Here is a 26,315-nt window from a genome sequence, read left to right on the forward strand (position 1 = left end):
CACGATGCGTTGCATAATGCCAGTTTTCGAAAGTAAACTTCGCCTCAATACAGCAGTCTTATGCGGTGAAGAATACACAAAGTATTGTGGTCAAGCTTAGCAAGTGTGGGAAGAAGCAATTGTCACAGGGCCCAGTATGTATTCCTTAATTATACACGCATTCACCCGCCGTCTCCTGTCACAATGCGAGCACCGATATACCTAATAAATGTACTGGCATGCCTTCAGAGCTTTTTTAGATGTGTCTGTGGTGATTTGAGCCCTTAAGGGTAGTAAGAGACATATATTCATTTTTTCTGACTGGCCAATTTTTCGGACGTTTTCGCGGCCAGAAGGGCGTCTGAAAAAAATTGGACGTTAACTGTGCAACTGACCAAGAGGGTGCTACAAATTGTCCGTGGGGTGAACGCACGGCGGAAGAAGGATGAGAACAGAAAGGACCGACTCATTGAGGAAGGAATGGGAAAGAAGAGTGCCACCGCTTCTTTGAAGGAGCTTGAGCTCAATAAACAAGTGTTGGCTGACGCCGAGATGCCAGTACCCCTCATCCAACCAACTAAACTTTAAAACGTGAAACGCAACACTGAGGCGTTGTGCGCGGGTTGAGAGTAGGTCAGGACAGGTGAGGTTGACTTTCAAGCTACTGAGAGAGAATCTCACTTATGGCATTGTTAGGCCTCATACCAATGAGCTTGATATCAGTTGATAGAAATGGCTCATATTCGAAAATATTTGCTTTTGTATGCATCTCTTTTTATTCATAGTTGAAAATGTTCGACTTGATTAGCAATGGGCTTTACCACTTTTTTCGAAGATATTTTATTCGCTGTGCATTTTACTAACCCGTCCCTTCTGTTTTCTTTTTGAATAAAGTAAACACTAATCCTTACTGACATAATAGTTCTGCAGAGACCTGCAAGATGGAGAGAAGTAATTAATAAGGGAAAATGAGACATCCACCCAAACGTAGCTAAGTGCTACAAGGGAAACTCTTGTAGTACTTAACTACATTTGGGTGGACGTCTCATTTCCCCTTGTTAACAAATCCTTACTGTTCAAACTGGATTAATTTTTTTTTTTTTAAGCATGCTTATTAGAGAGTGACAGCATTGGGTGACATGATGTCAGCCCGTCTTGACCTAAAACAAAGTTCTGTATCACTCGGGGAAAACTGGAAATGCTCAGGGAATTTGGAAATGTCAACGTGGTAGGCGCCCTATTAGTGTGACCTAGTTAACAGTCACTAATACACTTCCACCCGCCGTGGTTGCTCAGCGGCTATAGTGTTATGCTGCTGAGCACGAGGTCGCGGGATCAAATCCCGGCCACGGCGGCCGCAATTCGATGGGGGCGAAATGCGAAAACACCCGTGTACTTAGATTTAGGTGCACGTTAAAGAACCACAGGTGGTCGAAATTTCCGGAGTCCTCCACTACGGCGTGCCTCATAATCAGAAAGTGGTTTTGGCACGTAAAACCCCATAATTTAATTTTTTAATACACTTCCCACCATGTGTGGGCACATGTTGACATCATGGCAGTGTGTCTGCACGGACATTTGTGGTCTCACTTTTGTTCAGCCTAATAAATAAATGAAAGCTCAAAGAAATAGTGACAGTCAGCATATTGAAGCGGGCACTGGTCCAGTGCTTCACTTTTGCTTGCACAATGTCTCACTGTGCTGTGGTTGCCCAGCTCTTACAGCTACATGCATGATTCATTGATATGAGCATAGGCACAACAGCAACAAGCTCTGAAAGAAACTGAAATTTTCCTCTTATTAGCAAAATACCCTATCGGATTCTGAATTAAGCAGTTCACCGTCCAGGACATTCAGCATGACTTTTCAAATTTGTAATGCTAGTGTTGCTGCCATGACCGTTCTGACCATTGACTTAACTTGAGACTGATACTTCTCTTGTGGCTACTGCTGGTCTTTTTTGCAAGTACTTCAGTTTTAATCCTGTCTTTATGTAGCTGGAATGAGATATAGAGAGGTTTTTATGAGGCTAGAACAGATTCTCACATAAGGGGAACTTGAGCCTTCCACAACAGAAAGGCTAGCAAGAAAAAAATAAGTGAATGTCATTAGTATAAAATGGCACATCCTTTTCTTCTTTCTTTTTGCAATGCATTGTAAGAATTTATACAATAAGTGTTTTTTATTACTTTCTGTATAAATAAATAAATAAATAAATAAATAAATAAATAAATTACTTTCATGCAGATCACACATATCTCCATTGGCCTAATTTTGACAAGATACACACCTCATTTATTGGTTTGTAGATTGTAGCACAAGCTTTATGCATAAGCAGTCCAAAGTCAAGCATCTGTGTAAATAAGCAGAAAATATTTTCACTGTATGTGAGTAACAGTCGAGGTCATGTTGCGCAAGTTTACTTGAGAGCATTCTAGGATGTGTGTTCTTCATTCTTCCCTGTAAATAATCAATGAACTTGGGGAAGAATATGCAAATGGTCATTAATGGCAGAGACACAATCCCTGCTATCCAGTTTGGATATCAGATCAGTCTTGTTGTAGAATTTGCTATGCCAGGCTACTTCACCGATCACAGCTATAATAGCAGTAACTTCGCTCTCAAAAGTGGCCCCCCGTGTCTATCACATTTGTAAGATGGAATGTGTCCAAGAGATTCAGCAGCCATTATATGCCATTGAGAATTTCAAACACAGCCACACATTGGCCCCACAAGAATGTACATTCTGTAACAAAGTCCGCATTATCAAGCAGGTATAAAACAATCAGATTGATCCCTGGTCCCAGACAAATCTTATTGTGGTAGAAATCATACTGTCATGTATCAGTGAACCATGTGACAATGCAGACTCTCGAGAGGGTGTGGAAGGTTGTAACGTTTGTGGAGACATGCAGTGTGTTTGTGTACAAAAGTTATGAAGCCAAGCAGACGCACCTTAACGCTCCGCTCATGGCTCTGCCGAATCCAGGATAGCATTCTGGTTCCTGCTGCCGGCATGAGCATTGCGCACATACAGATTAGCATTCCTGCTGATACCACACGGTGCATACATTGGTCTGAGTGTATCGGACAGTAAACGTCAGGATAAATCTTATCTCTTTCATTGGGGCACTGACAGATGCTGACAGTTTTCCATTGGTCTTATCTTGCACACAATCTATGTGCACTGCCGGTAATGCCACTGTCTGCGTTCCCCATCACACCAGCTCTGCTGGGGGGCTGTTGCTGCTAGGCAGCAGAAGTGGTCTCGCATGCTGCATTGCACCGCATTGTTCCCACATAGTGTTTGAACACTTTCTGAGGAGCTAAAACGCAATGCTAAACCTTGCTATCGCTTTCAGTGCTTCTCACCTCCCAGCAAAAATTGCTAATATTCTTTTTGATCTACAAAGCTTTCTTTTCAAAAAATTATACAGGCCTCCTTTGCAGTTTTGCGCTGCTGTCGTGTGGATGGCCATCTTTCCTTTCGTAGAACTTCCTTTGCCTTGTGGATTTCCACAGAACTGATTTGACACACACACAAGAAAACCTGTTTGACAGGTGTACATAAAGTGCATGTGCTTACATTGCATGTAATTTCTGCCCTTTTGTTCTTTCCACCTCACAGCTTAAAGCCTCAAAAGATGAGGAGTACTTGGAAGAACTTCTGGAGCAAGAACGACAGGAGTCTGAACTGAGGTGTGCCATACAAGTTGCATGTAGCGATACTGGCATCTGAATTACAGGAAACATTGTTTTCCACCTCCTGCTGTTACCTTCAGCACTACAAAATTTAATTTATCTATCATGAACAAATATTAAGGCATTCCTGCCAAGTTATGATTTCAACCCTAAAAAAAAGCTTTGCTTGTAGGGCTTAAGATTGTTGTCATGTCAGTGTTCATCATACTTGTCATGTTTATGGACCCACTTAGAGCTGACACAAGTGATTTCAAGAGAATAGAAATGTGTATGACACATGTAGCTAATTGTGTCATGTTTAGATTATGTCCTTAATTTTTATTTAATTTTTTCTGTAATTACCATCTTTTCCACAGCATGGATCTTCCCATTTGTAGTGTTGTTGCTGCATTGCAGTGATGGGACGCTGAAAAATTGGCATTATTTTCAAGTTTATTCACTCACTTACTGCACAGATTTATTGTGTGTTGACATGTCTCACAGGAGCGAGAAGTGTGTGATGTTTAGCATTTACCACTGTGTCATTGCCATGTTATACACTGCATAACGTGGCAATGCAAAGTTTCATTAATACACAGCTTTAGTTTAGCATACGCTGTACCATTGCGTAGGCCATAAAATAGCGGGTCGTCACTGCGCATGCGCAGAACGCTAAACGACCCATAGCGTATAGCATACGCACACTATTTCTCAGATCTAGCGTTAGCATCTTTGCGTGGTTTGCGGAGTTTGCATGGAACATGGCGGCGGTCCCGGCTGCCCGCTTCGAATTGAATTTAACGTTGCTTTTGTAAAATTATTTGTTCGTAGCAAATACTGTGTAAATGGGTTTTGCTTAGTCTCGGGCCGCTTCGATGACAGAGTGTTATGGATAACCTTGTGATGTTTTCGAGATCGCTTCTCGTTTCAAACGAGTCGAAGCCTAACGAAAGAAACATTCCAGAAGTCAGCACCACCTATCACTACAGTCGGGAGATAGCCACAACAACGGCATATGGCCTCTGAGATCCGAAGATCTCGCAGGCCAACTAAAACTAAAAAATGTGCGCTGCTTAGAGTACACTATACCATAGCATATAGAGTACACTATAGTTGCGTACGTTGAACTAAAACTGTCTAATAGTATTTCTGTTCATCTGTTGTGCATACCTACTGATCCTTACAAATTTAATGAACTTATGAATGAAAAAGCCAGCATTCTAGTGATGAAGCAGATTGTTTTTATATTTTGTTCAGATTTTGTGTATCTTTGTTTCAACAAAAAAAATTCTTACCCACCGCAGTAGATACATGATTTATACCATCCCTTTGTTTTTTGTTGTGGCTTAGTGGCTATGGCTTGCGCTTCTGAACACATGCTCACAAGCCAGATTCTTGGCCGCGGTGGCCGCATTTAGATGAGGGTGAAATGCAAAAATGCTTATGTACTTAGACTTAGGTGTTTGTTGAAGGACCTGATGTGGTCAAAAGCAATCTGGAGTCCACTACTGCAGCATGCCTCATAATCAGATTGTGGTTTTGGCATGTAATACCCAAAAATTTATTCTTTTTTTTTTCTTTTACATCTAAGTGAATGAAATACAAAACGGTACTGGTGTCTCTGGCTAAGTCAATTTCATGTATGTTTAAAGCAGCGAGTGATTTTTCAAATGTGGAAGTTTTCAAATTTTGGCTCGTTTGATGATTTCATGAATGTTGCATCGAGTTTTATGAAAAGTAAATTCTGTTTGTGAATAGGTTTCGTTTTTCAGTCTCCGAACCATCTGTTGGAAGTCTTTTGATAGTGAAAAAAATGCCAGATGTGGTACTTGCTTCAAGCCAGTTAGTGCGGACGAGTGCCTTAAGTGGAAGCTTTAGCTCAGGTGCTCCCATCTAATTACATGCAAAATGAAAATTCGTTTTTCTCAACAACCACTGCACCAAATTTGGCAAGGTTTGTTGCATTCAAGAGAAAAACTTAAAATCTGATGACTGTTGGTCTCGAACTTCTGATTAAGATCGTCAATATTTTATTAAAAATTGTCAAAAATCACAAATTTTCGGAAAGCAAAACTATCAAGTTTACAACTCTGTAACTCAGCAATGAAAAATGATATCACAATTGTGTGAATTGCATATAATAATACATCTAAAGTGGACAAAACTGATGTCACACATGATTCTAAAAAAATTTTGTAATATAGAAATATAACTTTTGCAGAAGCTTTGTACACAACTTAACGAATTCATGCAAGATAGAAATTGGCATATCAAGTTTGTCTGCTTTGAATGATCTAATAGATGCTGCTTACAGAACCGCGATGTCTGCTCTTGATACAGAGTTTTTAATTTGTAAACTTGGTGCTTCTATTTTTTTTTTCTAACTTCCGAATTTGCGAAAATTCTTGTAACAAAATTAAAGACCTAAGTCAAGATTCCGCTACCAATACTCACTATAATTTAATTTTCTCTTTCAAATACAACAAATTTCATTAAAATAATCGGCCCAGTGGTTATCTCAGAAAGCGTTTCTGCATTTTACATGTATTTGTGTAGGCCGCACCCGAGTTGGGCCCAAGCTAAAGCTTCCTCTTAAGCATGCAATATCAGCGACGCGAACATTCTAAAACGTTACTGTAATCTTAATACAATGCTATTGCTTGTCAGTATTTGCTGTGCCAAGTTTGTTGCTGGTTGTGTGTCACATCTGAAGGTAAATCAAATTAAAGTGCTTGCATATCTCTGCAAAGGCATGTGCTCAAGGCAGGCTGGCAATGACAATGCCAGCACAGATTCAGCATGCAAAATGAACATGACTGGTAGCGTAGGCTCAGTAATACAGTGAAACCTCATTAAACCATAGCTGGCCGGAGCTCGGAAAAAGTATGTACTAAATGGTAGTTTTGCTTAACCGAAATAGCTTAACCGAAATAACCGAGATCGCCCACTTACCTGTCAAAAACGGAACTCGGAGAGAGTGCGATGAAAGGAGAAAAATACATGCAGTATTTATTCACTTTGCGCGGCAGAAATGTTATTTTCGTTTGATGCCACGGCGGCCTAGCAGTGACGACAGCGGCCTCAAACTTACTGAAGCTGCGAGGCAGCTTTTCAGCCAGCCCCTTCTTCTCGCGAAAAATTCGCTTAGCAGATTTGTCGTTGGCATTGCATGTCCTCCGTGCAGAGGGGTGGCGCTGCAGAAGTCACAGGGTGCCTCATTGCGGGGTGCTGTTCTCATCGCGACAATTGAATTCACGAGGGTGACGTAACGCGTAGCTTCTGCCACTGTCGGGCTTGAATCGCCCATGCTGTCGCTTTCCGTGTCGTTCTCATCACTGTCGCTAGTCGACACTTCGGGAACAACAGAGGCAACGATGGCGGAAAGTTTAACCTAGTAGCTGACATCTCTTCATATCCCAAATGCCACTCACCGTAGTCAACAGCAGATCGCTGTCGCGTGCCAGAGCCGACTTCTTCGTGTCACGTTTGACAGCACGAACAATGTTCAATTTTTCTTCTATGCTGAGCACCCGACGTCTTTTTTATCCAAGCTTCGTCATGACGCGAGTCTATGACAACACTCTGGCATGGCGCCAAAATGATGTTGATGTTGATGTGGCTTCGTGCGCAAACACACAGGGCTCTTGGAGGCTGTTGTTCTGATCTATGGGGCTTTAGTTCAATTCAGTTTATTACCTTAAAAGTCCCCTGCTAGGGCATTACATAAGGGGTGGGTTTTTATAAAATAGACAAAACATTGTGAGAAATAATCATTTAACAAAATGGTCGGTTACAAGTTCTGTGAACGAAGATGGACAAGTGGTGGTAGCGATGTTGGTGGGAAGGCTGTTCCACTTGTTGTTCTGCCGGGCCGCCCGATGGAGACAACGCACCGCCGTGTTCGCGCGACGAAAAGTGGAAACACTACGTGTTAACTGATACGTACGCAATAAACTGGTACGGTTAATGCAGATACAAAACACATTATGTTAATGGCTGCTGAGTTGGGGGATTTGTCTTTACTGCTTTTAAAATGAAACTACTGTTTAAGCGGGTATGGTTTAATGAAGTTTTACTGTATATCAAAAAAAAAAAAAAGCACTGCTGTGCCACAGAATTTTAGTACATGCTTGCATGTCACCAAAAGTCTTTGAAAGCTCTGTGCATGCTGTGGTGAAGGTATTCACAGACTAGATGCTGCAAGCATGAGTAATGGTCAACATTTTATTGCATCACTTGTCTAGCTCAGTTGCCACTGCAGCTCTTAAAGAACTTCTGCCGCATACTGCACCTTAACACATGCCCAGTGATGCTACCGCTGCGCCAATTGCGCCAAACTGTGGCGAGAGGCGAACCCTGCCACGTGCTGCTGTGTTTCAGTAGTATATGAGAAATCTGCACAGAAAAGCTTGCTCCCACTTTCAAAACAGAACAGAGTCCTGAAGCGCCATTTTACCGTAGTGTCAAAAGTGACATGGCGTGGACCAGCGGCTCCATTAGCTCCACTGGGAATGGGCCGAGCCTCTCCATTAAACCTGTATTGTACTGCGATTTCTTCCATGGGATATTGTTTATATTCAATACTTTCCACAATGACGCATGTGAGTTGCTTAGGCAACGGGACAGCCTCGCTTTTCAGGCAGCAGCAAGCAATCATGCTGGCCAAAGTTGAGCGGTGACCGAAGTTTCAAAGGCTTTTCGCTCAATTTTTCGAACATAACGCTTACATTGGCGGATGTATGAAGGCTGTGAACAATTTTTCTGCTATTCAATTTATCGCGCATCCTCAACATTTCTTGGCGTGGCACTTAACGACGTACAGAAGCTGCTAAGCTTTTGGTCGACTCGGCACCAAACAGCAACTTTCGCCACTGGATACCAATGAAGTGCTGCTACCTAAGCCTTGCTGTATTGTACGGCCATGAAAAAATTTGAATGCCAGCTGATGTGGTGGCAGGCGACAGATCATTACAGCAAGGTAGCCTTCAATATGTTCACACCAGTAAACCACTTTCGTGAATGGGCATGAGATCATGGGCTAGACTGGTGGCCAGAATCCAAGTTTGGGTCTGTAGGCAATGTGCCAGCAGCTACCACAAACGCGTTCGTGAAGCTTGTTTTTCCACTTATTGGGCAGAATGATGAAAGCTCACTCGTAGGCAGAAAGCTCCAAACTGAATTCACGCATCACAGCCTAATCTGACAGCGTTACAGAGTCAGAGGTCACGTACATATTGGTCACACACAATGTCGACCATAGCAGTATTTCAAGTAGACATTATATTGGTGAAGCACCAGCACAGGGCAAAATAAGCAAATTTTTAATACCACTGGTGTGCCTTTTTTTTTTGACAGAGTGCTTCGTCTTAAAGGATACATTTATATTAATGAGATGAGCTGAAGGTTCTCAAAATGCTTCTGAATTTCGCAGGTAGCACGTCCAAATGCTTCCGTGCTTTTCTAAGCCACTGAAGTGCTATTTAAGTACATATTAAGACACCACCACTTCATCCTTGTCCATAGCAATGACTGATAAAAGGGCGGAAAGTGGGGGGGGAGTCATTTTTGGTGTGAGTGAGTGAGCGAAACAACTTTATTCAGTCCACAATAGACACAAGTAAACTGAACGTCACCTGGCTAGGCCCACTCGGTAGACCACCAGGTGAAATCTGACGGCCCTCTTGCAGGCCCTCTGGACTGCCAGAATTTTAGAGGTCTGGTCCTGGGCCTTAATAAACTTCATCATTGCCTCTTGGGTGAAAGGTGCTTGGATTTAGTTGATGAACTAGTGACCACTTACTGTTTTCACATAGCTTGTCCAGTGTAAAAGCCCCATATAATATAGTTCACAATCGCTTTCATACACCTGCTCCAAAAGTCCATTTTACTGCTCTGAAATGCATTTTTGGCTGCTCCAAAAGATGCTCTGAAATGGCATGGCCCAGTGGCATCACATTGTGCCTCATGGCCATAAACTGAAAGCTGAAATTCTGGCCAATTTTGAGTTCTCTTTGACGCTGTTCTATCTGAAATACACCTAGTGCTCTCTTTTCTTGTATAGAACTTTCTTCAATAGCCAGCGTCTAGGTACCACATTTGAATAAGTATAATGCAGCACTCTGTATGTTTCTTTGTTACCCGCCTTGTCCCACCTTTTGAGCTGTTCTGTTCGAAGATACTGTACTCGTGAGCAACCTTCTGTGGCCATGCAAGCAAAGTTACGGGACTGAAGCGCACTTTTGAGACCTTTGCTGGATATGCAGTAGACCCCCATTAAGGGAAACCCGGCTAAGCTGAATTTTTGAATATAAAGAATAATATGTGAACATTTGGTTTTTTCCCCCATAGACTCGATGCAGAAATGAAACAAAAGTAAATAAAAAGTCAGTTTAACACAAACTACAAATTTGATTTAGCAGAACTTCCACAACTGTAGCCGGCACCTGCTACTCGGCTCAGTAGTAAGAGGCCTGTATTGAAGACCTGAGGAGACGACTCTGCTAGCTACACAAGAAACAAATGTTGTTTCTGTGGATATGAACAGCTAAGCCAGCATCAACGATGGCATGAAAACCTGCTGGATTGGCCCCATAGAAACAATAGTTTAGAAAGTCTTCAAGACTTCTGCAGGCTATTAGTAATGTCAGGTTTACTACCGAGAAGCCACAAACATAAGCGGTATTGACACATGATGCATACGGTGCAGTTTTCAATTTTAAGTGATGTACATGACGCAATTTCCCTAAGCTGAGAAAGTTTCATTGCGATGGAAACATCATGTAAGAAGAAAACAGAGGCGGGTATGTTCAAATATGTGTGCACATGTATTAATGTTTTTGTCAAGAACAAGTGATATCAAGGGAGTATTACGCAGTATATTGCACCTTGTCGTGTTTATAGTTTTCTTGTTACAATGAAAAAGAAGCAAAACATTTACGAAAATGTTTGCTGGAGGTTTTGCTTTCTGGCCACAGCGGCATGGTATATAGGGACACTGAAAGTGACCTGAAACTGGTCTCGATTCTTGATATTAAATACACATGCTAAAGCTCCGCCCTTGTAGCATTGCCTTTGCCGTGTAGCCACACAAATTTATCCATGGGTATAGTGTTTGCAACATTCTAGGGTTATTGTAAAATATGACACATAGCCACTTGGAACCACATGGTGTGCCTCAACCCATTATGCTACAAACCAAGCTGTTACGCTTCCAAGTGCCACAACTAGGGCTGAGCTCATGTACCACTTTTTAGGAGAAACTTATTCGCTGCCTGAAGTTTAAGAACATGGAAAGCACAAAAGGCAAAATATCCCGACTCCCAGCTTTCACTCAGAATTCAAGGTGCTCACTATGCACAGCCTGACACAGAACTGCAGGGTGACAAACAAATATATTTGAATCCAGGCTGCATGCCCATGCAGTGGGGCAGCACAATTTTGTTTTTTTCTTCCATGAATGCTGTGGTCTAACAACTTCTTTGAGCATATGTATTGCTTTGCAAATTCATGCATTATTTTGCATGGGTGTGTAACTGTTGACTTCGATGTCCACAGACGTGACCAGCTGGCTGAAGTGGAGAAAGCGGCGCAGCGCGAGAAGCTAAAGCAGAAGGAGTCGCTCATCGACGACCTCATGTTCTCGGATTTGCCAGCCAACAAGATCCTAGCCAGCCACGGAGACAAGCTGCGCCAGGTGGCAGGTCCAAAGCCACTACCTCCAAAGCCAGTCACTGCAGAGTTCTCCACTGGCATAAAGTTCCGGCATAAGGAGGCCTTCCTTCCCATACCAAAGGTTTCTTCTTTACTGTTTTCTTTTCCCTTTGATTTTTTACTGTAACCCTAACGTTTGTGTATTTGTGGCTTGCAACCCCAATTAGCTGCCACAAGCACCATAATATACCTGCACATTATGAAAGCTGTGTCGTGATACTGTGATGTTCATTATGATTGCTGCCACATGGCACCTTTCACTTTTGTTAAAGACTACTGTCATGTGAAATACTTGTGAGCTGTATGTTAGCGTGCCTGCACAACAGAGGCAAGGGTTGTTTAATGGTATATGTATGGCGAAAATCGTTTGAGGGTTAAGAAGGGAAAATATAGTGACAGCACATCAAAGGTTAGTTCCCCACTTGATGCTACAGTGCGAACCTGGAAACACATTTGTCACTTGATCCTACCTAGAATGTTGCATCGATGGCAGTGCCGCTGTCAGAGCTGGAGATCAATACTATTTGGTTGCTTACAAAGCTTGGAAACTTTCTTGGTGGGACCCAGCATAGTTTCCTACAAAATTAAATTAGGGAAGTCAGGCACTCTGATCGTTCTACTAACCTGAGAATGGTAGTCGTTAGTACAGAGATCTGTCTAATCTTTGTGCTTATGGCTTCAAGCGTTATTGTGACATTATTTACTAAGCTTTATCTTTCTAAATTTCCAAGCACTCGTAGTGTTTTAAACAGCAAAGCAATTAATCACTGTGCACATACATAATCAGAATTGTGGCAACTGTAACACAATATGTTGTTCAAAATCATAAGTTTGCGAAGTCACAAGGCCGCTTGAAGCCAGAAGGACAAAGTTTGTGCACATGCATGTACTAGCTACCATTCCCATGCTTGCTCAATCACCATGCTTGCAACTCCCTTTGACACTAGTGTCAGGGTTCCCTCTTGAAAGTTTTCTAGGAAACTGTGTGGGACCAAAGGTTCCTACGAAACTGTGCTCGAAAACGCTGCCATAGCTATAAGATGGTGACTAAATTGGACCACGCTATTTTTGTAGGTTGTTGAAGGCCCACTCTACAAGTACACTGCTCCCACGCTGGACCTGTGCGGACCGGCAGCCCCAAGCTTGGAGTCGCTTTCACCTTTAGGCTACACAAACCATGTGCGGGCCACAGTGGAAGCTGAGGAGGCTGGAGGATTCCTGGCAGGGCTAGCTTGCCAGCGGGCACTGCAAGATGCATTCTGTGGTCTCCATTTCAAGGTGGCTGAAGAAGTTTCATGACTGCTCGGTGTGCATCCAGCTGTCTTCATCTAGTATTCATGCACATTTTGTAAAGTAAGGAGCAATAAATTATTCCCCGTGATTAAAGCTTTGCTTGCACTGTGCATGTTTGCATAGGTAAATTTCATCTCGCTAGTTATGCATGCGCTTCATATCACTTCATTCTGATAAATAAAAAGGACTGCAGTTGTTATTGAAAGGGAAATAAATTATTCAGCTGCAAACTATCAGAGTGTATGTGCAGGTGGAAAGGTGCAAATGCACTGAGTAAGTAGGAAGGAATGTTGTACTTGTAAATGGTTGGCGATTTCATTCATTTCCTAACAAATTTTAGCATTAGCACAATCCAATTCATTCAAAGAAGCAGGCATTACTGGCATGAGAAATCTAAATCCGTAGCTAATTGACAAATGTTTGTAATTTCTGACTGGTCACATCTGGGCACATGGCAATCTGTGAATTGGAGCAGAAGAGTTTATAGGACATGTCCACTTGGAACAAATTTTGAAGTTAGCACCAGTTTCGGGATAAATGTCATTAAAATTGTGGCAAAATGTGCTGTTGTTGCATTTACGTTTAACAGAATGCCTTCTTAAGCTGTGTAGGACAAATTTAACTGGAACACTGATACGTTTCGTTGCCTAATTTGGGGATGCATATCATGGGAATTCAATCACTTTTAAGGATACAGTCATTTTTGTGATATTTAGAATGATTAACATCGGACATGTCACCTATGGGCAACAGCATTCGTGGCTCATTGCCAAGCACGCTGGCTTTCCGAACCGCAAGAAATCCATTGCCCATAGGCATTAACGAGCCCTCTTCTAGTTGTGTGGCATCTCACAAAAGTGATTGTACCCCCGAAATAAATGACAAAACAACAGCAAACATTGATTGAAAGAGTTTTTCTCGTATGAAGCCAACTTATGGTCATTCAAATTTGCATCAGTGGTGTAAATCTTATTTTTTTGCATATTTAATGCATACATAAGCCAATTAATTCAAACTAAATTTTCAGTTAATTAGAACTTTGCTGATTTCTGGGCAATGCAGACAAAAACAGCTGATGAGCAGACCTTTGTAAGGCATGAATAGTCAAGGCATACCCATGTTTGACAGCCCACCATGTACACAGACACCATTGATACGTTCACATATTCGCAGCTATAATATCTAGATGTATGCATGTGGACACACTCTTTTCTCTGCCATGGAACATGATGCTCAGTACTTGTTTCAGTATTGCTGGAAACATGACATGGGCAGAAGGCATAAAACTGTGTTTTAGAAGGATGGGTGGTGATGCAAGCAATGTGGAAGTGATTCATCGTAAGCAGCACACAAGTGGGCGAGGACAACTAAGGAACAACACAAAGGAGAAGCGATGCTGTCTTGTGTGTACGTGTTTTTATTATAACTTGCAATTATGCCTTGTACATTAATCAGCTTACCAGATGATTAGAACTGCATATGCAGCATGATGGCAAGGGGCACCTACCAGAAAAATGAAAATGAACCTAAAGTAGAAAATGTAGCACCTGCACCTGGACACATTTCTTAAACTGCTAGGTGATTATTACCGAATTATTGCGCGTGTAACCTGCCACTGCATATAACCCGCACCCGCAATCACAGCAGCCCGGAAAGGAAAAAAATATCCGCGAATATAATCCACAGAAATGACTGCTACAACAACGCTCAAATCTTTGCAAAAACAGTCTCCATTTACGGATGCACGACTTGTGCACATCCGATCTTTAGCGGCTCTGTACCCCCATTCTTGCCGATTAAGCTGGACTCGCACGATGGACGTTATCGTGGACGAATCAGTCATGTGATACGTGACGTGAATCTGGTTACATTGCAGTTAGCATTCACCCGGCAGTGGATGACAGCGTTTACGGAGCAGCCTTCACATGGGTAACGGCGATGGAGCAAGCGCGAACAAGCCGAAAATCCCAATGGTGATTTGGCTAGCCGACGTATTGTGAAACGCTTCGGGCGGACTGAGGGGGCACCGCAGGAACGGCTGATGTAAGATTTTGCCGGCGCAGCGTACGCTGCTCGCTTACTAAACACAAAATAGCGACCCTTAAAGAGGAGGAGAACGGGCGACCAAGAAAGAGAGGAGAAGGGAGCTTTAACACGCAGGCGTAGGGAAAGCGGGGGGGGTTCCTTAAGAGAGAACGGAACTTTGAATGGCGTAGAACCATGCCTTAAGGTGTGGATTCTAGGCAATGCGGCACGTGTTGCCGTGAAGCCCTACTTTGAAGGGGACACTAAAGGAAAATACTAAGGCGATGTGGGGTGTTTAAAAAACCTTCCAGAGACCTCCAAACATTTGTTTTATGCCAAGAAAAGACTTAGTTTATGAAGAAATTGCATCTGAAGGGTCCGAATACCTCTTTTGAAATTCAAATCTCCCGCCACACAAATGGGGGAGTGAGGACGTTGCATACGCCAACACCACCCTTTGCTGCCATCCATGCTGCCATTGGTGAGCAAAATGGCTCCCGACAGACGGCGGTACTGAGCCAAGACAGAGCGGTGGATTCACCGCTGTAGCTGCGTTTCGGTCAAGTGGCGTAGACCGTTCGGGCATCCCGCGACATCACATTTAAGTTTAATTCTCTTCTATTTGTAGTCTTTGCGAGTTTTGAGAGTCAGAAAAACCAGCGCAGCACTATGCGATAACGAAACTACTGAAACGTCAAACGGTAGAAAGTCGAGTGAAAACGAAACTTTTCGGTCGCCCGCATCGTTGTCGGAGGTAATTTCAACGGGTTATTTTTTTCTAAAAATGGAATAGAACTGGAGAAGTAGTATTTTATTTCATCTTATACAAGCATGTTTTCTGCAATGAGTGGTGGACTACTAGTGACAGAATTTAACTGAGCAATGCTTTCATCACCGGCCAAGTACTTGAATGTCCCGGGGGAGTCTCTAATTATGTCCTGCATTTACCTCAATTTATAGCCTTAGAAATTCTGGAGCACTAATCTATCACTTTAACTTGATTTAATGTTTGCCTTTAGTGTCCCTTAAACGCGAAATTCTCATATAACCTACAACCTGACTTTACTGTTAACTTTTTGAAATTTGGTGCTGGTTCCATGCGCAAAAATACAGTACACTTATTTTCATCAGTAATCAATGCAAGTTGTAGAGTACTTTTTTGCAGCTATGTACTGTGTCTCTTCGTGAAAATTGAGCATATAAGGCTTCCAAAAGTGGCATTACACCTTATACAATAAACCTTACGATATGTAATGAGAATAAAAGCGCGTATGTCATGAAGAAAAGGCACCCGGTTTGTACTCAGAATTATTCAAAAATTTAATGCTTGAAAATAAACATCAACAAACACACATTTTAGAAATCTGGATACATCATGCAACTATGCTAGAAAGTGCAGCGAGGAGGAGGAAATAACTTTATTGCATGTCCTGCGAGTTGGTGGGGAGGGGAAAAGGCCCCGCCTAGGTGACGGCCTGGAGTTCGTGGGTCCTGGCAGCATCCTCAGCCCGCTGGATGGCCCATAGTTGATCCTCGAGGGCGGGGCTGAGCAGCGCGGCTTCCCAGCGCGTGCGAAGGCTGTTGCTAGAGGCCGTGTTCTCGTTTTTATGTATCCCTCGGCATTCCCATAATATATGCTCCAGAGCGGCTCTGGATTCGCATGTGTTGCATTTGTCCATTTGATATATATCCAGATATATGATGTGCAAGAGCGCAGGATTCGGATACGTCCTAGTTTGTAACTGCCGCCATGCGACAGGCTGCTTTTTTGTCAATTTTGGGTGAGGTCGTAGGAATATGCGCCTCTGTAGCCTATAGTGTTTCGTAATGTTATATGTTGTCATTCTGTCCCCTCCTTCCCACTCATTTACTGCACTTTCGTGCAGTAAATGCAGCAAAAAATAAAGTGCAGCGAAAAAATAAATAGTAGACTTCCTTATGTTTTCCGGGCACTACATTTTTATCATTAAAGTAAATGACTTCCTTTTTTTTTTTTGCTTAAACACTGTATCTGACATTTCTCTTTACCACGACCACTGAACATGGGCCAGGGTTACCCTTGAGTGCTGCACGATTTTGAGGCTCGTGGATGCCCAACTTTCTGCAGCAGCTAAAACAGTTTAAGAAGTAGTCTTCAGGGTGTCTGCTATGTTGGCACTTTCAAATTCCATTTTTTCCAGAAATTCCCCAACTGTTCTCATGAAAATTTCTTGGCAGTCTGGCACTGATGGTGTCAATAAAAATATGTTGGTTAATCGCTTGCCAACATACAACAGGCCATAATTTTGTAATGCTACCAGTAATGGGTCAGTCAGTTGGCATGAACCATCAGATTCAAATGAATTGTGTTCAATGCATATTCAAACCACCTGGCCAGGCTCACACCACAATACAAGCAAGACACCATAATTTGCAGATTGTGTAGGTTCGGTTGAAACCATCACTATCTTCAGCCATAACTCTGTGTTTGCCATAAGTACCAACATACCCAATTTAAAGCAACCAAGGTGCAAATTTTGTTTTTTCCTTGTTTTCCAGACTTTACAAGTTCCCTGAAAATTCCAGGTTTTCCCCTGATAGCAGACACCCTAGACTTTTTTTCTCTATTAATTTTTTTTGTAGTGCAGAGGCGATTTTTAATGCACATGCTGAGATGCGCACTGGATGATTGCAAAGATGGCAGGCACCCCACCCCGTAACTGAGCCTTCATGAGAACAATGTTGGTCTAGTGCTTCTGCTGCATCCCAAGATGATTTTCTGGTTGCTCCTGTACCAGTGACTGTAAGGATGATGCCAGATCATGCGAGTTCAATACAGACAATAAAAACCCGCAATGCTAGCCTGGACTGTCAGCGTCTATTTGGTCGCGTGTTTCTGCCTGTCGACAGCTGACTGATTTCTTGTGCCGGCTGAGAGGTTTTAAGGTTGTTGGTGACATTAATGGTCTTGTTTACAATGTGTACTCATGCAACAACAAGTGGCCACATGTGGCAGATATCTTCTACCGAAGGCCCACCAGAGAACAATTGTTTTGAGCAATATTTGTGGCACCTGCTAAAAAGAGCCACTCCCCACTAGGTGTAACATTTCGGTAATGTAGTTAGACACAGTGCAGCACAGTTAGACACAATGTACACCCAGCAATTTCATAAAACTTTACTAGCAACTTTACATGCATTACAAGTGCTTCACGAAGACTGGGCAGGGGCATCATCTTTGGCTGTGCTTTCGTTGCCAGGATTGGCATGGCTTGCCAGAAGTTGGGATAACTTAGCCTGGTGGTGAGAAGTCATCTGGAGAGTCCTCGACGCCGCTGATGCGAGGATTGCACATGTCTGTCCTTGGAGGTACTCAATGTTTGGCACTGTGCTCAACCACTGCAGGTCTTCTCTACTGAGGAAACGTCCGTGCACTATGCCAGCTGCGTGTGTTTCAAAAGCAATTTCCAAAGCAACATTTAGGAATGCTGCTCACATTTTACACAGCAATATTTGCTTGCACTAACCTGATGATAAAATCACAGATGCTAAACAAGTGCATTTGCAGCAAAAATCATGTTTAAGGAAGGATTTAATTTTCTTTGATTTAAAAAGAATAATTAAGTAAACGACAGCTTGTCATGTGCTACTCCAATCTCCTCTAAAAAGACGCAAAAGAGAAAAATAAGCCACGATATCAAAATCCTATTCGTACAGTGTGAGGAAGCTTGATAAGTCAGAAAAGAGAATAAAATGAGAGAAGGGTGGCAACGTCAAGTAATATTCCCACACCAGCTCACCATGATGTTATGGATTTTGACGGCGTGTGCTTGGACCTAGTTAATTTCTTCTCTACAGAAATTGTAGTCTAACAGAGGCGAGGACTGAATTTAGCAACACATTTGCTGAGACACAACTGCCCAAGTATTAAGAAATTGTTTGAGAAAATACTTCGAAATCTGTGACGTCACACTGATGTACTGGCACTGGACTTCTGGCACAAAATTGAAAAATGAAGACTTACTTTCATTTCCGGTGATGTTGATCAACCTCGCATAGCGAAATTAAAGAATATAGAGTTTTTAAAAGAACACTTCATCAGTCTAAGCTAATTGTTTCTCTTTAGTATCCCTTTAAAAAGTATTCAGGACAGTTGCAGTTGCATGGGAACACCTGGTACAAAACTGTCTTTTGTTTTACTCGCAGTCACTGAAGGTAGCTCATAAATACTACTGCTAATTCAAGCAAGTGTGGAAGCTGTCAGTAGCCTGCTCCGCCTTTAATGGACATTGAATACCACATAGTTCAGATGAGCTTGAGTTAACCACTTGCTTCCTTGAGGAAAGCAGTAGCAAAATAATGCAAAAGAATCACTGCATCTATAAGCAGCTGAAGTTATTTATAAGGAAATACAGCAATCTAGCATGAAAAATTGCACACAATTCATCATCATCACAATCAGCCTATTTGTTTCCACTGAAGGACAAAGGCCTCTCTTAGTAATCTCCACCTTGCGCCAGCTGACCTTACATTATGCCTGCAAATTTCTTGGTTTCATCACACCACCAAATTTTCTGCCATCCTCAACTGTAATTTCCTTCTCTTAGCACTGACTGTTTAGCTGACTGTTTAGCTCACACAGAGTGCTGGTTATCTGCGCTGTGCATTGCATGTCCTACCCGGCCCCCAACTTCATTTCTTTTTCTCTTCTTAGTCTCAATAAGAATATTGACTACCGCCATTTGCTCCCTAATCCGCACAGCTGTCTTCCTGTCTCTTAAAGGGCCCCTCACCAGGTCTGGCCATTTTGAGCTGACAAGCGCCGAACATACAATGCGCGATAACGATTGTTTCTGCAAAGTATTATATCGCTACGCACCATGGAAAGATATTAAATTTCAAACCGAATGCCGTTTGCCCTTCTCTTCGCAGCCGTTGCACTCCAAGTCAGAGAGTGACATACATGTGCTAGTGTGCCTACGCACACAAGCTAATGCTGTGACGCTGCTCATGGTGACATATGACTACGAGAATTATTCAAGGCAACATCTGTTATTTGTGTAATATGTTGCTTGAATAGACAAATTAAAGCTGACAGAAATAATAAAACACACAAACCAAACGTCTGCCTGTTTTTGTTTTACTTCGCACCACAGAAAGAAAGACGTACTTCCGTTTCGTCTGCTTGTTCCCACGTTGTGCAGTCTCCAGTGCAAACACCGACACTATGTCATTTTCTACCGTGTTCCAGCGTGGGATAATGCTCTGTGATCAGCTTGTGTCTGCCTCAGCATTTGTGTAGCACTGACTTATACCACTAGTCAGGTGTCTTCATTCACAGCACGCAAAATCATGCACTGCGTAAATCCAGACAACCACAACAGCTCACACGCAACGCCGTCAGCGGAAGTGCGTTGCACTTCAAAAAAGCGAGGAGAAAAAAAAAAGTGAAGGCTGGGTCCGTGACGTATGCGTCACTCGATCCTAGAGCTCCGGTATGGGAGAATGCAGGCAAGGAATTTCGCTTGCGGAGGCTAGATGGGGTAAGTGGAGAGAGCATCTATGTTTGCAGTGAAGCTCGCCTCCTGAAATCATGGGTTCGCAGCACTGAAATATTTCTCATTTTTGTGGCAGAACACTCCCTAGAGGACACGTAAGAACTTCCAGCGTATAACCAAAGTTTGCTGTGTGGCCTCGTGAGGAACCCTTTAAAGTTACGCCTAACATATTTTGTTCCATCACTCACTACATGGTCCTTCACTTCTTCCGAAGCTTCTTTGTTAAGTTTGTGCCCCATATGTTAGTAGAGTGCCATGATTGTATTTTTTTCTTTCAAGGCTAGTGGTAAGCTGCCAGTCATGGCTTGGTGATGTCTGCCATATGCACTCCAACCCATTTTGATTTTTCTGTAAATTTCCTTCTCATGATCAGGGTCTTCCACAGATGACATGCTATTCATTCTACTTAAACGTCAGCCAAATTGAAAATAAGAATTTGTGGTCACCGAATGAGCCACACTACCTTGAATACCAATGGTGCACAATAAGCTAGCACATGGTCAACTACTCACCGAGGAGTATAAACTGCGGCATCTTCTTCATCAACTTGAAGAATGTTCGCACGTCTGCTTCTGGGCTAAGGACAAGGGCGTTTCGAGACAGCGTAAAAGGCATCGCAGACTCAAACTTGGTTCCAGTGATGGCGAGTCGTACTGTCTCATTGTTGTACGCTTTGAGGAAATAGTTCTGAAATGACAAAACGTGACTTTCATACCATGCTTACTGGTGGTGTTAACAGTGCAGTTCATACATACTAATTCACTAGGCACGAAAAAAGAAAGACAAGAAAAACCAGTACGTTCATGTAAGGGCATCTATTTTTCTCCATGTTTTGAGTAGAAGCAGCATAAAAAAATGGACCTTTTGGGACAGCTGAGTCCTCATTCTTATGCCTGCTTTGAAAAAAGAAAAAAAACCTACAAACGTAAAACTGATTATTTAGCTTTTAGGGAGTAAATAAAATTTGTGTCCCATGCTGAAGAACCTGAAGCAAGTACTTAACTGCACGGCAGATGGCACTGCGCAACATATAAACAGTTCAAATACAGCACTTGGAGCTGCTCAAAATTATGTACCAAACTGAAGGGTGGGCTTATGTGGCCGCCACATTGGTTACCTGACACAAGCCCTTGTTTGTGATGCTTAATTTTAAAGTATTTGACTGTCTTCTTCTACACCTAATTTTTTTTTTAGAAAAAGATTTGATCACTGTATCTAATGCATTGCAAAGACCGCTTTGTTTGGCAGTCAATTTTCTCACATGGTTGTTACAAGAGCTGATAACACAAAAGCAGCTGACTGCTATAAACAATGCGTTGTAAGTGTCATAAGAAGCCAACAAACAATGACACCAAGGACAACATAGGGGAAATTACTTGTACTTTACTAATTGAATTAAATAAATGATAAATTAATGGAAATCAAAGTGGATGAAAAAGCAACTTGCCGCAAGTAGGGCAAGTGGGTGGGGCCACGGTAACTCAATTGGTAGAGCATCGCATGCGTAATGTGAAGATGTGGGATCATTCTTCACCTGCGGCAAGTTGTTTTTTCATCCACTTTCATTTCCATTAATTTATCATTTCTTTAATTCAATTAGTAAAGTACAAGTAACTTCCCCTATGTTGTCCTTGGTGTCATTGTTTGTTGGCTTCTTATGATATGATTCATAAACATTTGGTCCCTTTCTTCTCGTCTTGTAAGTGTGCTACACAGCGTCAGCAGTGACCTGCCTTTCTACAAAGAGTTGCATTACAAATATCACATTTTCTTGATATTAAAGGGGCAGAGGAACACTTTTTGAACCCAGTAAAAAAACATTTCCAACCTCCAAATAATGCTGTCATGAACATGCAAGCTAAATGCTGCATTAACCAGAGAGCCCACAATCTTGCGTGAAGAATTGCTCGTTCTCCCCCGTAGCTCTCAAGGCTTCCTCTATTATCTTGGCTACTAGGCGCGAAAACACACACGACACAAGGAAGGAGACGGGACAGAGCGCCACTTACAACTGCTTTTATTCGGAGGCACACCACACACTTATATACCCGGCAAGGACACAATCACATCAAGATTGATATGGAAGCGCACTGGTTAAATATTTCTTTTCGGCCATATATAAAGATATTGACGGGTCGCTGACGCACATGCTTCCTTTCTTTTCGATAAAGAAAGCTTCAATCACTTCCCGAGCTTTTTGATCTTTACTTTTTGCCAGAATTCGCGCCCCTGCAAAATTCTGGCAAAAAGTAAAGATCAAAAAGCTTGGGAAGTGATTGAAGCTTTCTTTATCGAAAAGAAAGGAAGCATGTGCGTCAGCGACCCGTCAATATCTTTATATATGGCCGAAAAGAAATATTTAACCAGTGCGCTTCCATATCAATCTTGATGTGATTGTGTCCTTGCCGGGTATATAAGTGTGTGGTGTGCCTCCGAATAAAAGCAGTTGTAAGTGGCGCTCTGTCCCGTCTCCTTCCTTGTGTCGTGTGTGTTTTCGCGCCTAGTAGCCAAGATGAATAGTGACCAACTCGCCCAACAAGACGTCCATACCTCTATTATAGCCTCCTCATCATGTCACAGACCTACGTGACACCCCATAGATACCAGCCTTTGGGAGATTGTCCACAATCATGAGTTACCTCTCATGCGAACCTTGTGCATGCATGCACACCCCTCCAATTTTCTAGCAAACAAGGAAACAGTTATTGTTGATGTGTCGTCCCCATCCTGTTCCCCACTTCTTTTTTTGCTCGCTCAAATACTTTTGTCAAATGCCAACTTTGAAGGTTACCATGAGTGTGCTATGGAAAAAAAAAAAAGTAAGAAAGGCACAATAGGCAGGGCGTTGCTAATCTGCACTACCCCAGCCAAGAGGAAACATTGTGCTGAGGAGGAATGGGGAACATAAACATTGCACTCTTTAGATCTTTCTTATAATTAGGTCCTTTTAAGAAATTTTAGCGATAATCCACTCACGGAAAAGCATCACCCTCACTCCAGTGCATTCTCATCTTTAAAGAAAAGGTGCAGCATATCCCCTTTAATGACGTACATTTTTTGCCACAAAATTGTGTGAAACAAACTTTTTATAGCATGTATGATTTGCTGTAAGTTTAAGCAGAGTAAATGCTAGCCCCCTTATAGATATGAAGATGAAAAAAGAGGAAAATACCATTGCCACATTGAGAGAAACGAATTAAAGACAATATAGGGAAACAATCTTGTGCACATCCGAGCACTATAGGCAAAAACTTTTTTTTAAATATCATTTTGCTTGTTAGCATGACTGGCCATCGATTCTTCAGTAGCCCACAGAATTACGCATCATTAGACGTATAACTATTAAATTACTACCATAAGTGCTTCACATTTTACTGCGATTGCAATTATATGAACATTACAGGTGAACTTTTGGTGTGGCCATAGAGTTCTGCATATATTTAGGTATATGTATGCTATATTCTTATCCATGCCTTATATGCTGGTTATATTGCTACACTATTCAATCACTAAAGTTGCTACTGCCAGGTCTTTCGTTTCTCACTAAATCAATTTTTCAGAATTTTGAAAATGGCAGCCTGCAAACGAATGTCATGAGACATAACCTTTACAGTACATGCGTCTTCATCTTAAATCTTCTCAGACTATTAAATATTAAAAGTGCAAAGCAATATTACTGCTCAAACCTGAAAGTGATGTAATTTTACTGGTGCGGTTCTTTACACGCAGCGTGGTGTTATGTGTGCCTTTTTTGTCTGTGTTTTCTGTGATCTTGAACCAGTTCTTTTATTTATTTATTTATTTATTTATTTATTTATTTATTTATTTATTTATTTATACATACTGCAGCGCAATTTGCGCTATAGCAGGAGTGGGTTAAGAAAATGTACAGAAAATGCATTGGAGTATACAGCGGTACAAGTGAACACTATTAAAGAGCACAGATGAAAAGGAAAATACACAAAAATACAAGTGAACACTTTTACAAAAGAGCACTGGTGAAAGACTACACAAGTTATACAAATGCTGCCAGGCATACCCATGCCTGATTATGCCCATACCCATACCCATGATTATGCATCTAGGATAGCGGTTGCAAAAATTAAGGATGAGCATGAGCGAATGGATCCAGGTAATGAATTCCAGTCTTCGATAAAACCTGAATACCAATGTGCCCAGACTTCTACATTGCCGAGTGTAGTGGCAGCCGTGCGACGTTATTACAGGCCCTACACGACGCGCTAACACCGTCCGAGCAATTTAAGTGCCACGCTTAACCTTGCTATAGCAGTCAGTGTTGCGAAACTGCCAATTTTTTTAATTGTTACAACGCTGCCAGATGGGCTAAATGCAATAATTCAAGTGGCAGCTATCGTTGGAGATTTAAATGATACTAATGCTTTAATTCATAACATTCAGAATTATTTATGCCGCAGTCTTATGCAAGTTCTACGACACTTTATCAAAGGTGAATTTGAAGGTTTCCAGCGTATCAAAGGAACGGATTACGCTGGGGAAACCGCTTTCATATTTGCTACTGGCTACGTTTTGCATGATTTCAATGTTCTCATGACAATGCTTGAAACATTCACGAAAAACAGAATAATACTCACCTTTTTGAACAGCATGTTGTGTACTTTTATCCTGTCCTCTCTAGTGGACGCATTTTCATGCATGAAGCAAATGAGCTTAGCTTCGTGCAGCTCATTTCGAAGAATGTTTGCTCTTATTCTATTGTACGGGTGCGGCTGAAAACGAAGGAAAAATAACACAGTCGTAAATTTCTCCCTGCAGGACGATGTGTTACATGCTAGTCTAAGGTGCTATAGGATCAAAATTGAGCAAAGTTTTGACTGGTGTAGTAGAAGTTGCGGGTGCCCTCCTGGAGCAGTACTAGCAAAAACTTCAATATATTGTCGCGACGAGAAAAGCACCCAGCAAAAAAAAAAAAGCGTCGCGCGACTTCTACAACACCAGTCACAACTTTACCCGAGATTGGGGCTCCGATTGAATTACGAAAGTACTGCGAGGCAGCGTATTTTTCTCTAGCAAACAGTACGCAATACAATAAATGTTAGCGTCATGAAAAATTTACCAGGTTAGCGTCAGTGCAAGCGCTGCATTTCACGAGAAAAGAAGTGAGACAACTTATTTTTGCCAAAAAGGAGAGCTCGCTGTTAAGAACTAACCTCTCTTTCCACGTCAATGCGCTTGGCCAGGTAACAACTCTCCCAATCCGGCTCGGTGCGTCGCGGTATAATAGGCTTGCATGCTTCCAAAATCGCCTTCTTTTCAAAGTGGGGTTCCCTTGGATTTCGTCCACGAATGCGCCGGTACCTTACTTGACTTACCAGAGGGCACGCGATCCCTGCAAGAAAATCGTAGTCTGCATACAGAAATTCGTCGTCACAAACGGCATCAGTGTTCACTTTATACATAAATACTAGATGAGAGTGTGCGAATTATTTGCCCGTAATTTCGCACGCAACAAGAGTGTGCTTGCGATTTTAGTGAAAAGTTTTTACTTGGATTGAGCTTCACAACTGCTCTGAGCGCGGCCATTTTATCCTTGATGTTTATGCCGATGTGATGGACACACCTCGCATAAATGAAATCGAAACCGCACATCTTAGTTTTTGCCTGACATATAATCACATACTGTAGTAATCATGCTACTTCATTAGTATTGCAAGGACAATTTGTAGCGTTTATTATTTGTGATTGATACGTTTAAATGAGCTCATTTGATGTTCAATTCTGCATGCTAGATCTACTTTGTCATTTTGGTCATTACTATGTTTTGCTTTACCGCGCCCTGCTGTTTTAATAATAAGAAAGAAACTAGCCGTAACTTACTAGAAAGCACTTTATCACTTTATTAGTGCCGCTAGTTGGAATGTCTGCTGATTTTGTTTGGTTTTACCAAAGCCGTGTTGTGTTTCAACCATGCCACCGCAGCTTCTGTGACTTGAGCGTTTTAAACAACTACCACATTTGTGAAAAAGACAACCGAGCCATTCTATTCTGAAATACGCCTGAAATAAATACCGTGAATGCGCAAGAGGCTGATTCAGTCATAGTAGTAAGTGA

The 26,315-nt window shown here is 42.0% G+C and overlaps 2 protein-coding genes across 2 annotated transcripts in view; one reads left to right on the forward strand and one right to left on the reverse strand.

The window, feature by feature from the left end:
- Window positions 1–12,796, forward strand: part of Mat1 (CDK-activating kinase assembly factor) — a 28,169-nt gene extending 15,373 nt beyond the window's left edge. The window contains exons 5-7 of the mRNA XM_065434677.1: window positions 3,608–3,678; window positions 11,215–11,452; window positions 12,445–12,796. Of these exons, the coding sequence (XP_065290749.1) occupies window positions 3,608–3,678; window positions 11,215–11,452; window positions 12,445–12,669 (534 nt within the window). The 3' untranslated portion in view covers window positions 12,670–12,796. The remainder of the gene's footprint in view (window positions 1–3,607; window positions 3,679–11,214; window positions 11,453–12,444) is intronic.
- Window positions 12,797–17,829: 5,033 nt separating this feature from the next.
- mRpL10 (mitochondrial ribosomal protein L10) lies at window positions 17,830–25,820 on the reverse strand. The gene is made up of 5 exons (XM_065434740.1): window positions 25,751–25,820; window positions 25,415–25,593; window positions 24,839–24,973; window positions 20,738–20,912; window positions 17,830–18,110 (listed from the first exon to the last, which is right to left on the reverse strand). The coding sequence occupies exons 1-5, from the start codon at window positions 25,785–25,787 to the stop codon at window positions 17,878–17,880; spliced, it is 759 nt and encodes a 252-aa protein (XP_065290812.1). The 5' UTR covers window positions 25,788–25,820; the 3' UTR covers window positions 17,830–17,877.
- Window positions 25,821–26,315: the final 495 nt, after the last annotated feature.

This window comes from Dermacentor albipictus, chromosome 1, assembly GCF_038994185.2.
Source record: "Dermacentor albipictus isolate Rhodes 1998 colony chromosome 1, USDA_Dalb.pri_finalv2, whole genome shotgun sequence".
In the NCBI taxonomy this organism is placed as follows: domain Eukaryota; kingdom Metazoa; phylum Arthropoda; class Arachnida; order Ixodida; family Ixodidae; genus Dermacentor; species Dermacentor albipictus.